Source organism: Oncorhynchus mykiss, chromosome 12 (genome assembly GCF_013265735.2).
Source record: "Oncorhynchus mykiss isolate Arlee chromosome 12, USDA_OmykA_1.1, whole genome shotgun sequence".
Taxonomy (NCBI): Eukaryota; Metazoa; Chordata; class Actinopteri; order Salmoniformes; family Salmonidae; genus Oncorhynchus; species Oncorhynchus mykiss.
This window is the reverse complement of record NC_048576.1, coordinates 68,954,856-68,968,734: the sequence shown is the minus strand read 5'-3', so window position 1 is coordinate 68,968,734 and position 13,879 is coordinate 68,954,856. Positions and strand designations below refer to the sequence as shown.

General features: G+C 49.0%; 1 protein-coding gene across 8 annotated transcripts in view; it reads left to right on the top strand.

The window, feature by feature from the left end:
• arhgap23a (Rho GTPase activating protein 23a) overlaps positions 1-13,879 on the top strand; it is a 99,877-nt gene that overhangs the window by 49,503 nt on the left and 36,495 nt on the right. For 3 of the 8 annotated variants that reach the window (XM_036938196.1, XM_036938195.1, XM_036938193.1), the window contains exon 1: positions 5,434-6,804. The exons of 2 other annotated variants lie outside the window; for them this stretch is intronic. In XM_036938196.1, coding sequence (XP_036794091.1) covers positions 6,556-6,804 — 249 coding nt within the window. In that variant the 5' untranslated portion in view covers positions 5,434-6,555. Of the gene's footprint in view, positions 1-5,031; positions 5,163-5,427; positions 6,805-13,879 lie in introns of those variants that run through there. 3 more of the 8 variants (XM_036938198.1, XM_036938202.1, XM_036938194.1) reach the window with 3 other exon arrangements.

Below are 13,879 nucleotides of genomic sequence, written 5' to 3'. Positions count from 1 at the left end.
GTGGATTCCTCTGGGCTGGCCATGACTCTGACCTGGAAACATAGACCTAGAGGAAAACCTCTCAACACACACACACACACACACACACACACACCTTCATAGCCACCTTGCCCTCAGTGACCAGAGTTTCTTCTTGTTAAACTCTTGTGTCTGTGTTTACTGAAAACATCCCCCTGTTTTGCCCGCATAGTCATTTGTTTGATCTCTCTCACTGACACTGAACGTCTCACTCTCTCTCTCTAACACAGCTCAATGGCTGGGGCGGCAGGTAGCTTAGTGGTTAGTGGTTAGAGCGTTGGACTAGTAACCGAAAGGTTGCAAGATTGAATCCCCGAGCTGACAAGTTAAAACTCTGTCGTTCTGCCCCTGAACAAGGCAGTTAACCCACTGTTCCTAGGCCGTCATTGTAAATAAGAACTTGTTCTTAACTGACTTGCCTAGTTTTTATTAAACACACACACACTGTTTGTGTCTCTTATGTATCTCTCCAGTGGTGGAAAAAGTACCCAATTGTCATATTTGAGTAAAGGTATAGATTCTTTAATAGAAAGTTGTAAAAGTGAAAGTCACCCAGTAAAATACTACTAAAAGTATTTGGTTTTTTAATATACTTAAGTATCAAAAGTAAAAGTATAAATCATTTCAAATTCCTTATATTAAGCAAAGCGAACGGCACCATGTTCTTGTTTTTAAAATGTACGGATAGCCAGGGGCACACGATTTGTGTTTAGTCAGTCCTCCAGAATAGAGGCAGAAGGGATGACCACGTGTTCTCTTGATAAGTGCGGGAATTTCACAATTTTCCTGTCCTGCTAAGCATTCAAAATGTAACAAGTACTTTGGGTTGTCAGGGGAAATGTTTGGAGTAAAAAGTGCAATATTTCTTTAGGATTGTAGTGAAGTAAAAGTTGTTAAAAATGTAAAGTATTTTATATTTATACCCCTGCATCTCTCTGATATAGATCCTGCCTGATGTCTTGCTCAGCTAGCTGTGTGTATGGGGTTGTTTTGGCTGGTGGTTCTCAGTCAGTCAGTGAAGAATGGGAGTGGGCCTGATCTGCTGTGTCTCCATCGGACTGTTTCCCCATCGGACTGTTTCCCCATCGGACTGTTTCCCCATCGGACTGTTTCCCCATCGGACTGTTTCCCCATCGGACTGTTTCCCCATCAGACTGGGTCTCCATCGGACTGGGTCTCCATCGGACTGTTTCCCCATCGGACTGTTTCCCCATCGGACTGTTTCCCCATCGGACTGTTTCCCCATCGGACTGTTTCCCCATCGGACTGGGTCTCCATCGGACTGTTTCCCCATCGGACTGTTTCCCATCGGACTGTTTCCCCATCGGACTGTTTCCCCATCGGACTGGGTCTCCATCGGACTGGGTCTCCATCGGACTGGGTCTCCATCGGACTGGGTCTCCATCGGACTGGGTCTCCATCGGACTGGGTCTCCATCGGACTGGGTCTCCATCGGACTGTTTCCCCATCGGACTGGGTCTCCATCGGACTGGGTCTCCATCGGACTGGGTCTCCATCGGACTGTTTCCCCATCGGACTGGGTCTCCATCGGACTGGGTCTCCATCGGACTGTTTTCCCATCGGGCTGTTTCCCCATCGGGCTGTTTCCCCATCGGGCTGTTTCCCCATCGGACTGTTTCTCCATCGGACTGGGTCTCAATCGGACTGTTTCCCCATCGGACTGTTTCCCCATCGGACTGTTTCCCCATCGGACTGTTTCCCCATCGGACTGGGTCTCCATCGGACTGGGTCTCCATCGGACTGTTTCCCCATCGGACTGTTTCCCCATCGGACTGGGTCTCCATCGGACTGGGTCTCCATCGGACTGGGTCTCCATCGGACTGGGTCTCCATCGGACTGTTTCCCCATCGGACTGGGTCTCCATCGGACTGGGTCTCCATCGGGCTGTTTCCCCATCGGACTGGGTCTCCATCGGACTGGGTCTCCATCGGACTGTTTCCCCATCGGACTGTTTCTCCATCGGGCTGTTTCCCCATCGGACTGTTTCTCCATCGGACTGGGTCTCCATCGGACTGGGTCCCCATCGGACTGTTTCCCCATCGGACTGTTTCCCCATCGGACTGTTTCCCCATCGGACTGTTTCCCCATCGGACTGGGTCTCCATCGGACTGTTTCCCCATCGGACTGTTTCACTGTTTCCCCACCGGACTGTTTCCCCATCGGACTGTTTCCCCATCGGACTGTTTCCCCATCGGACTGTTTCTCCATCGGACTGGGTCTCCATCGGACTGGGTCTCCATCGGACTGGGTCTCCATCGGACTGTTTCTCCATCGGACTGGGTCTCCATCGGACTGTTTCCCCATCGGACTGTTTCCCCATCGGACTGTTTCCCCATCGGACTGGGTCTCCATCGGACTGTTTCCCCATCGGACTGTTTCCCCATCGGGCTGTTTCCCCATCGGGCTGTTTCCCCATCGGACTGGGTCTCCATCGGGCTGTTTCCCCATCGGACTGGGTCTCCATCGGACTGTTTCCCCATCGGGCTGTTTCCCCATCGGGCTGTTTCCCCATCGGACTGGGTCTCCATCGGACTGTTTTCCCATCGGACTGTTTCCCCATCGGGCTGTTTCCCCATCGGGCTGTTTCCCCATCGGACTGTTTCTCCATCGGACTGGGTCTCCATCGGACTGTTTCCCCATCGGACTGGGTCTCCATCGGACTGTTTCCCCATCGGACTGTTTCCCCATCGGACTGTTTCCCCATCGGACTGTTTCCCCATCGGACTGTTTCCCCATCGGACTGTTTCCCCATCGGGCTGTTTCCCCATCGGGCTGTTTCCCCATCGGGCTGTTTCCCCATCGGGCTGTGTCTCCATCGGGCTGTGTCCCCATCGGGCTGGGTCCCCATCGGGCTGGGTCCCCATCGGGCTGTGTCCTTACCGGGCTGTGTCTCCATCGGGCTGTGTCCCCACCGGGCTGTGTCCCCATCGGGCTGTGTCTCCATCGGGCTGTGTCTCCATCGGGCTGTGTCCCCATCGGGTTGTGTCCCCATCGGGCTGTGTCCCCATCGGCCTGTGTCTCCATCGGGCTGTGTCCCCATCGGGCTGTGTCCCCATCGGGCTGTGTCCCCATCGGGCTGTGTCCCCATCGGGCTGTGTCCCCATCGGGCTGTTTCCCCATCGGGCTGTGTCCCCATCGGGCTGTGTCCCCATCGGGCTGTGTCCCCATCGGGCTGTGTCCCCATCGGGCTGTGTCCCCATCGGGCTGTGTCCCCATCGGGCTGTGTCTCCATCGGGCTGTGTCCCCATCGGGCTGTGTCCCCATCGGGCTGTGTCTCCATCGGGCTGTTTCCCCATCGGGCTGTGTCCCCATCGGGCTGTGTCCCCATCGGGCTGTGTCCCCATCGGGCTGTGTCCCCATCGGGCTGTGTCTCCATCGGGCTGTGTCTCCATCGGGCTGTGTCTCCATCGGGTTGTGTCCCCATCGGGCTGTGTCTCCATCGGGCTGTGTCTCCATCGGGCTGTGTCTCCATCGGGCTGTGTCTCCATCGGGCTGTGTCCCCATCGGGCTGTGTTAGTTAATCTACTGGCCGGTGGTGTTGGCGTCACTATGAAGGGTATTTATTATCTACCAACTAATCTGTCTGTGAGCAGGCACTCCCTCCGCTTTCTCTCTCACTCTCTCTCTCTCTCACTCACTCACTCACTCACTCTCTCTCTTTCTGGCTCGGTGGTGCCCATGGCAGGGAGGGCGAAGGTCCAGGGCGGCTGTAGGGTAGGGTGGGGGCAAGAGGCGAACAGTGTGGCGTCTCTCCAGAGATTAGCGGCGTGTGCCGTTTGAAACTCACACTCTTTGATTTCAGGACTTCAAGGGCTTTAGGAGCGAATGCGAGGTTACGATGACGAAGAAATGAAGACGACGAGCCACAGACAGACAGGCATACAGGTGTTCCCTTTCTCCCGGGATGTTCAGGCGCTAGTGGTGTTTAGGCCTCATCCAACCACAACGTAGCAGGAATGTGTACCTGTGCGCCAATCAGCGGCCAGCATGGGTCACTGGTGGCAACGGTGGTATTGTGACAGCGCACAGTGTGTGACTACTTTGTCCTCCGTGTGAACTGTAACTCAACACCTTTTCTCTCCGCTCTTCTGTTGCTTGCTTCTCCTTCTCCTGTTTTGGTAAATATTGTCACAGGTCACTAAAGAGAGGGAGAGACAGTGATCTTTTGTTCCCAATTGGGCTTGTCTGTTATTGGCAAAACTCTACGGCAAAATTCAGTATGAGTCTCTCACAATGCTGCACTTGTGATAAGCAGATCATTTTCATTGATTGAACCAGGTAGGCTCATCGTAGGGGGGTGCCAGCTTATGATGTCATACACACAGTATCCCCTGTCAAGGCCAGTCCCCTTCTGAAGCTTCCATCTGGCTGTGGTCTTTTTCTGAATGGGACGTCCCCCCTGAGTGATCTGCTCCTGGTGTCTCGCCGTCCGATCCTGGTGTCTCACCATCCGGTCCTGGTGTCTCTCCGTCCGGTCCTGGTGTCTCTCCGTCCGGTCCTGGTGTCTCTCGTCCGGTCCTGGTGTCTCTCCGTCCGGTCCTGGTGTCTCTCCGTCCGGTCCTGGGCGGGTTCTGCTTGGAAGTCTGTCAGAACCCAAACCTCCGGTCTGACCACAGGCTGAACACAACCCCTCACGGTCACAGCCCACAGTCACAGCCCACAGTCACAGCACAGCCCACAGCCTATAAGATTTGAGTCTTCATGAGAGCGTAATTACACCCCAGCAGTGTATTTATACACGTGTGTGACTCTATGGACCACGTGTGTGTCTGTGTGTGGAAGGAGCATTCCCTTTTGTGTAGTGTGTTTGTGTACAGTTTGTATGTCTGCACATTTTGTATTGTGTATAGCTGGTGGGTGTTTATCACTGGCAGGTTGGTGGTGTATTTTCTGTGTGTGTCTGGAGAGCATGGTGTGTGTGTGTGTGTGTGTACCGTGTGTGTTCCGGTGATGTGGTCGTGTTGGTGCTTGCACTACTGTATGGCAGCAGGTGAAACCAGTCTAACCTCACCTGTAACAGGTCTATGTAGTGAGTTTCTAGAGAGATGATCAGGGCATGAAGCCGTAGCTTTGTCAGACTCACCATGGTCACCTGCCTGCCACTCAGGACCCCTGGAGGTTTGGTGAGAACTCTGCTGTGTGTGTCACTGTTTGTTTTAGTGTTTGTGTGTGAATTCATGACTTAGTGTGGGGGGGGGGGGGGGGGGGGGCAGTGTCAAATTGATGTCCAATTGCAGCTGTTTTATTCTGTTGTGCTCTGTCTCTTTTCTTTGTGTTTGAAATCTGACTTTTTTTGAGGGGGGGGGGGGGGGGGGGGGGGGGGTGGAAGTTGAGTGCTGGCATCATAGCTGTGTCACGGTGTCTGTGTCTCTTTCACACATACACAAGCGCCACTAAACTCCCTGTACACACACAGGGCAGGACAGAGCCACAGGGACCTGCTGTTGGATTTAGGCAGACCACATCACCAGCCTACAGTTAAACTCTATCCGGACTTCAAGAGTGGAGCACAGTGTCGGGGCCCGGCACTCAGTGTTCACAGTGTACATGTTGGATGTTGTGTATGTGTGTGTTTTTGGCTCTCTCAAAGTGGATTTTGCGTGACAGATTGGAATGATCATGGAGTGAGGGATCACACGGAGCAGAGTGCAGACAGGAGGGAACAGAGGAGGGAGAGCGTGAACGAGGGACAGAGACGGAGCGAAGGATGAATTGGTAGAAGTGAAGCCGGACAGCGAGCTGGAGGCTGACAGAAGGAGGGGGAAAAAAAGAGATTCGGGAAGAGAGAGACAGGGAGGGCGGGAAAGAGAGAGAGCGAGAGGAGGAGAGAGGACAGTGGAGACAGAGGAGCCAGCCCTCTAGCTGTGACAGTTTGTGTGTTAGGGGGGTTGACAGACACAGTGGCTTTGTGTCCTGCTGAACAACACTGGACAGGACACTGCTGTGCTGGGAGAGGAGAGGCACTGTCAGTTAGTCTGTCAGTCGCTCTGTCAGTCAGTCAGACCGTCTGTCTATCTGTAGGGAAACTAAACCTCTCTGCTACCACTCTGGCATACATCTGCTCTCCAGGACGTCTTTAATATCATTTCAGGGCCTAGGACGCCTCACCACGGCATGCGTGCACCCCCCAGCGTGCGTGTGAGTGTGTGTGCCTTGGAATGCTCCTTCACGTCCTTGGAGGTCAGGAGTTTGAGACTGTGATGTGGAACTAAAGGCATGTATCTGGGGACGTGCCAGCATCAGGATGGAGAGGAACACCGAGGAGAACAGGGGACTAGACTGAACTGAGTTGGTTGGAACTATTGGGATTTTTCTTGTCTTTTCAGGAATGATCTTGGTCCATCTGAAGAGCTACTTAGCCCTCTTGGCTTCTGCTTTCACTGATTGGTTCATCTCAATGGAAGTATGACTTGGCCAGAGAGGATGTAGGTGTTACACTGACACCTGCGTAATTTACTGGAAAATAGCGTGTTTGTGCGATAGTGTCAAGACTTTGCCTCCTCCTGTGTGTGGCCCATGTTGGCATCGGGTCGGCCCATGTTGGGTAATCTCTGTGCCCCCATGCCCGCGGCTATGCCCCCTTACCCTGCTCTACCAACTAGGTCAGAGTGGTGCTTCCAGAATCCCGTAGGAGTGGACTGTAGTGCCGCCGAGCCTCGCTGTATCTGGTTGGCAGTGCTGCGTGGTGCCCCCTTGCCCTCGCCCCCCACCATGAGGCCAGTCCCGGTCGGCAGCCGTGCCCAGCAACATTATCACCAGCCCGGGGTAAGGACTGTGCCCAGTGCCCACCACACCCCTGCAAGGTGGAGGTTTGTGGGTCTACCTCAGAATCTCAGTTGAGGTATCCATATAGTTATGTGGAACTGGTGTTTTGCAAATTGTGCAGTGTGTATGCTTGTTTGTGTGTTAGCGAGATAGAGCTTCTCCTCACGTGTTTTTCTCTGTCGGTCACAGGAGGTTGGTGGCACTGTAATTGGGGAGGACGGGCTCGGGGTAATGGCTGGAACGCAATGAGTGGTTTCCATGTGTTTGATGCCATTCCATTCGCTCCGTTCCAGACATTATTAAGAGCCGTCCTCCCCTCAGCAGCCTCCACTGGTTTGTATGTGGCAGTGTGATGCTGAATGTGAGCGACAATAATGCAGTAATCATTAAGCATCAGCTATAGTTGTGTTGTCCTCTTTAGGGGGTTGTGCCATATTGACTGTTTCCCCCTGGAGGGGCGTTACTAATTAGTGAGTTAAGGCAGATGAAGGGGCTTGTTATGTGGCAGTTTGTCTCTCCCCCCCCCCCCTTCAATGCGCCCTCCAGGCCTGCAGAATACAAGAATACAGAGCATCTCTCATCCATGTGCACTCAGTGTGTGTGTGTGTGTTGAAGCGCAGTGTGTGTTTGCTTTCTCTCTCTGTCTCTCTTTCAGACATGCAGTTGAGAAATGGCGGCTTGGGGAATGTGGGCAGCCAGGGGAAAGAGCAGCTAGGACCAGGCTATAGTATAGACACAGCTGGAGGAAACACACTGTCTGTGCACAGTAATGTGTACAGCATCAGTCCTGGAATCTCAGCCTACTCCCTCTGTAATTGTGTTGACCAGGATAGTAACACCAGTAATGTGCACAGCATCAGTCCTGGAATCTCAACCTACTCCCTCTGTAATTGTGTTGACCAGGATAGTAACACCAGTAATGTGCACAGCATCAGTCCTGGAATCTCTCAGTATCTCTCTCTGATGGGAGTAGGCACATTTTGATCCACCCAGTAGCCTGATATACTTTACTGTTGCCTGTATGCCACTGAGTGTAGGGTTTAAGGAGAGTTTGGGTTATTATGGCTAGGATCTGTGGATGTATACTGAACAAAAATATAAATGCAGCATGCAACAATTTACAGTTCACTTGGCAGCCAGGCCCAGCCAATCAGAACACGTTTTCCCCCACAACATGGCTTTATTACGGACATGTAGATTAAAAGCTCAGGTTCGATAATTTCATTGGTTAGACAAACAATAAGAGGATAATTATGCAGATAGTAATGTAGTGCTAGCCTCGGCACTCCAGTCCTACCTATTTCCCCCATGGGGTGTAGGTTAGAGACCGTTTTGGGGAGGGTGGGTGAGGGGGGTATGTGTTACTGGAGATTCATATTCAGCAGAGTTGCTCGAGGAGAAAACCCTGTTTAACTGATGTGACATCAACTGACTTGATCTGACAGAGGGCTCAGACAGGTTATTGAGCAAACACACACAGACAGACACAGACAGACAGACAGACAGACAGACAGACAGACAGACAGACAGACAGACAGACAGACAGACAGACAGACAGACAGACAGACAGACAGACAGACAGACAGACAGACAGACAGACAGACACAGTGGAATTCAGGCGGTTGTGTAAAACACAGAGACGTTATTGTTGAAGCTGTGCGTCAGGTTTGCTGAATGACTGTTTATACTCGATTGTGAAATACTGTATGTGTTTAAAAGGCTGCCATGGTGCGGCTGGCCTTTTCAACTGTACCGACACACAGTCAGATGTCGGCTGTCATGCTAGTTTGAACTAGGATGTATTCTGGCTTGGAGAGGAGCCGGAGTAGAGACAATGATACAGGTGGGAGGGCCTTTGATACACAGTAGCTAGGGCCCTGGGTTTTTCCTGATCTGACCAGGAAGAACTATTGAACCTTAAAGTAGCAGTGCTTGTCACTTCTTCAGTTTGTATCCCTTTCTCTTCTCCCGTCCCCCATCCACCCATCCGTCCCCCATCCACCCATCCGTCCCCCATCCACCCATCCGTCCAGCTCTCAGACCAGTGCTACGAAGCGGACAGTGGGTCTCTGGATTAAAAGCGTGTCAGCATTTGTAAACCTCTGTAAAGCCCAACTTTTCAAACGGGATGCAGCTCTCAACTGTTTGAAAGACCATTGTTCCCCCAGTGTGTGTGTGTGTGTGTGTGTGTGTGTGTGAGAGATGTCTTTCAGGCATTCCTTTTCTTCACCATCATTTGCAACCGCTCAACTAATATAGCTTAACAATCACTTCCTAACTATCATCGTTAGGCTGGGGATGTACTGCCTGATATGAATGTTAGAGTAGTGGTGAGATGGACACCTGTCTGCTGCCCACCCCAATAGCAACACAATGTGGTTATATAGACTAGAGGTCGACCGATTAGGATTTTTCAACGCCGATACCGATTTATTGGAGGACCAAAAAAAGCCAATGCCGATTAATCGGCCAATTTTTTAAGAATGTATTTGTAATAATGACAATTACAACAATACTGAATGAACACTTATTTTAACTTAATATAATACATCAATAAAATCAATTTAGCCTCAAATAAATAATGAAACATGTTAAATTTGGTTTAAATAATGCAAAAATAAAGTGTTGGAGAAGAAAGTAAAAGTGCAATATGTGCCATGTAAGAAAGCTAACGTTTAAGTTCCTTGCTCAGAACATGAGAACATACGAAAGCTGGTGGTTCCTTTTAACATGAGTCTTCAATATTCCCAGGTAAGAAGTTTTAGGTTGTAGTTATTTTTGCAATTATAGGACTATTTCTCTCTATACCATTTGTATTTCATTAACCTTTGACTATTGGATGTTCTTATAGGCACTTTAGTATTGCCAGTGTAACAGCATAGCTTCCGTCCCTCTCCTCGCTCCTACCTGGGCTCGAACCAGGAACTCAACGACAACAGCCACCCTCGAAGCAGCGTTACCCATGCTAAGCAAGGGGAATAACTACTCCAAGTCTCAGAGCGAGTGACGTTTGAAACGCTATTAGCGCGCACCCCGCTAACTAGCTAGCCATTTCACATCGGTTACACCAGCCTAATCTCGGGAGTTGATAGGCTTGAAGTCATAAACAGCAGAGCTGCTGGCAAAATGCACGAAAGTGCTGTTTCAATGAATGCTTACGAGCCTGCTGCTGCCTATCACTGCTCAGTCAGACTGCTAAATCAAATCATAGACTTAGTTATAACATAATAACACATAGAAATACGAGCCTTAGGTCATTAATATTGTTGAATCCGGAAACTATAATCTCGAAAACAAGACGTTTTTTCTTTCAGTGAAATATGGAACCGTTCCGTATTTGATCTAACGGGTGGCATCCCTAAGTCTAAATATTCCTGTTACATTGCACAACCTTCAATGTTATGTCATAATTACGTAAAATTCTGGCAAATTAGGCGGCCCAAACTGTTGCATATACACTGACTCTGCGTGCAATGAACGCAAGAGAAGTGACACAATTTCACCTGGTTAATATTGACTGCTAACCTGGATTTCATTTAGCTAAATATGCAGGTTTAAAAATATATACTTCTGTGTATTGATTTTAAAAAAGGCATTGATGTTTATGGTTAGGTACACATTGGAGCAACGATACGCACTGCATCGATTATATGCAACGCAGGACACGCTAGATAAACTAGTAATATCATCAACCATGTGTAGAGGATGTGTTAACTAATGATCATGATTGATTGATTGTTTTTTATAAGATAAGTTTAATGCTAGCTAGCAACTTACCTTGGCTTACTGCATCCGCGTAACAGGCTGTCTCCTTGTGGAGTGCAATGTAATCAGGTGGTTAGAGCATTGGACTAGTTAACTGTAAGGTTGCAAGATTGAATCCCCCGAGCTGACAAGGTAAAAATCTATCGTTCTGCCCCTGAACGAGGCAGTTAACCCACCGTTCCTAGGCCATCATTGAAAATAAGAATGTGTTCTTAACTGACTTGCCTAGTTAAATAAAGATGAAATAAAGGTGTAAAAAATAATGATAATAATGATGATAATAATCGGCCAAATCGGTGTCCAAAAAATATAGATTTTCGATTGTCATGGAAACTTGAAATCGGCCCTAATTAATCGGCCATTCCGATTAATCGGTCGACCTCTAATATAGACCTCTAATATAGACGAATAGGAATGATGGGAAATATTGTGTATGGTTTCCTGGTGGCCCCACATGGCATTTTAATAGGAGTTCTCATTATGGTGCCTTTAGATGTGCTAATTATCCTAATTAATGGCATGTGGCAGGGCTCCGTATTGTGTCATTTGTGTATCATGATTATCCTATTCATGTGAGCTTGTCCTAGAATCACTGCTATGTAACTATGGCTGTACACACCATTTCTATTCATATACTGTCCATACTGTCTTTACACACCACTATATGTATGTACAGTATATTTATATACCTACGTATATAATTAAATGCCGGTCTCTTGACATTGCTCGTTCTGATACATCTTAATTTCTTTCTTGTATTTTTCTGGATTATGTGTTTATTGTTGTATTATTGCACTGTCGTTGCTAGAAACACGAGCGTGTTCGCTGCACCTGCAAATCTGTGTACGTGAGCAATACACTTTGATTTGATTTGAGAGATCTAGGCAGAGAAGTGCAGAGTGAAGTGCCAAATGTTCCCCTTTTTGGATTGGCTAGACTAGAGAAAGGTTTCCTCATCTAGGAGGTTGGTGAGAGAGTGGCCATGGAAAGACTATCAGATATAGCCTAAATACAGTCAGTTTTTACATAAGCTGACAGACAGATGTAAGTTTAATCAATGATGCTAGACCTCATGTCTGGAGTGTAACCTGGAGTCTGGAGTGTAACCTACTGTAGTTAGATGGAGACTTGTTATGGGGGTGTTTAGTGGAGAATAGTCAGGCAGTCACAGACGTCACCCACACACTCAGGGTCAGGCAGGCAGGCTGACAGGCAGTGGGAATCATCTCTGGCCCAGAGCTCCAGTCTCTGTGTGTTTGGGGTAATCACAGGGTTTGGTATTCTCAGCGCCGGGAGGGGCTGTGCGGTCGAAACCAGCGTGCTGGAACCTGTCTCGCACTTGGCCCAGCCTGCTCTCGCTCCTGCCCTCTCCACTCGCTCCTTCCCTCTCTCTATCATTCTCTCCTTCCATTGCTCTCCTCACCCCCTCCTTGCCAGTCCCCGTCAGTGTGTGTTTCAACATGCCTCAAACCAACCGCTCCCTCTGGAATTCCCTCTGGCTAGTCTCTTTCTTTCTCTCTTCATATCCTAAGCCTACTCTTTCATTTTCACTCTCTTTTTTTCCTCCCTTCTCTTCCCTCCCCCTCACCTTTCATGCATCTCTCATTTAAACTTTCTCCCTTAATATCCTTGTGCCTCTCGTCTCGCATCTGTTTATGAAATGTGGGAGAGTTGCCTGGGCATTGTGAAACGGTGAGAACAAGATTACATCATCACCTGTATGGAGAGCTGTGCATCGAGCAGGAAAGAGGAGAGGAGGACAAAGAGAGGATGTGTTGTAATGGTCACTCCAGCTGGATCATATGGCAAGAATGTATATGTGGTGATGGTGGAAGGGAGAAGGGCGGTTGAATGGGAGGGAAGGAGCACAAACCCCCAACCCCCTGGGGTTTTGTATTTATAGGTGCTCTGTATGCCTGGTTATCCCTCCTCTATGGTACCACACTTCCTGTCCCCAGCCTGCCACTTCCTGTTGTTGAGCGGACCGGGTGATTGGCCCTGCGAGGTCAGAGTAGTGTGGAGGGGGGAAGGGGCACAGGAAATGAAATATAGGGTTTGTGTTGGGGGTTAACCCCTTACACGCGTGGGAACTAACCTATATGGATGGGGCTGAATTTAAATGGTTTTTTTTTTACAGAAGAAATATGGAAAGCATATCCATAACCATGGTAGCAATTCAAAGGGAACCGTTTGGAGATTATGGGGAAATGATTAGACCAGAGGTGAGGACAGTTCATCTGACACAAAACTGAATCCAAACATTACACTGTTGATATTATGTACGTTTTGCTTTTACTATACTTTTTGCCGCATTTGTTTATAACAAAATCTGAAAATATTCTGAATACATTCAGGAACATGATAAGAATATTCCTGGAAAATGTGGGGTAGGTGCAACATAAGACATACAAAGGAACATGGGTTTGAGTGAGAGGACTGACTGGTGTCTCCAAGTGGCCAAACACCTCTCCAAAGTGTACACAGTTCCTAAGTCGTTTCGATGCACTTTATGACTCAAAAGAAGAGTCTTCAACTATAAGGTGCTTTTTCGAGCTCTCCTAGCTGTGCCGTTGAGGAACTAGAGCACACTTGTAGTCGTTTTGGTTGGAACACAACCCTGCATCCCCGCCATCACAAAATTACTGTTGTTGTTTACGCAATCAGGGAAACGGTCCATTATAAATCCCAAAGAAATGTGAAGTGCACACTTGTATGACGTCAAAGCAGTATTTATTATCACTTTCAACTTCTCATTTTTCAACATACGTTGAGTCCTCTTCATTTACAGCACTTCCCTCATTCCGACAACGACAAATTTGCGCCAGAGTTGCCCAATTAGTGGGAGAGATGGGGCCAACTTCATCACCAGGTGCTCAGGTTCAGAACGGATGTCAGTCAAATCCCTTAAAGTGCTGTCGGAGTGGAGACCCTGAGCTCTGATGTCATGTATTGCATGTTACGGTGCAGCCACTGCGTTCCAATTTAGGCACTTGTCAGTGTCCAAATCTGCCATTTTCAACACGCATACTGGTACGAGTATGAAGGGCTATAGCCAGCTGGGGGCCAGCCGTGCTCACCACTCACCTACTAGCATTAAAACATATGGACACACACACACACACACACACACACACACACACCCTCAGAGTGGAGAGTCAGGAGGAGAGACACCGGTACAGTTAAGTAAGTGTACTTCCATAGAGAAGAGTCCAGAGGTATAGGCTCATTTACGTTTAGGAAGGTTGTCTCCCTCCCATCCCTGTTTGGTCAGGTGGTTGTGTTTGGATGACATATGTGGGTTGGAGCAGCA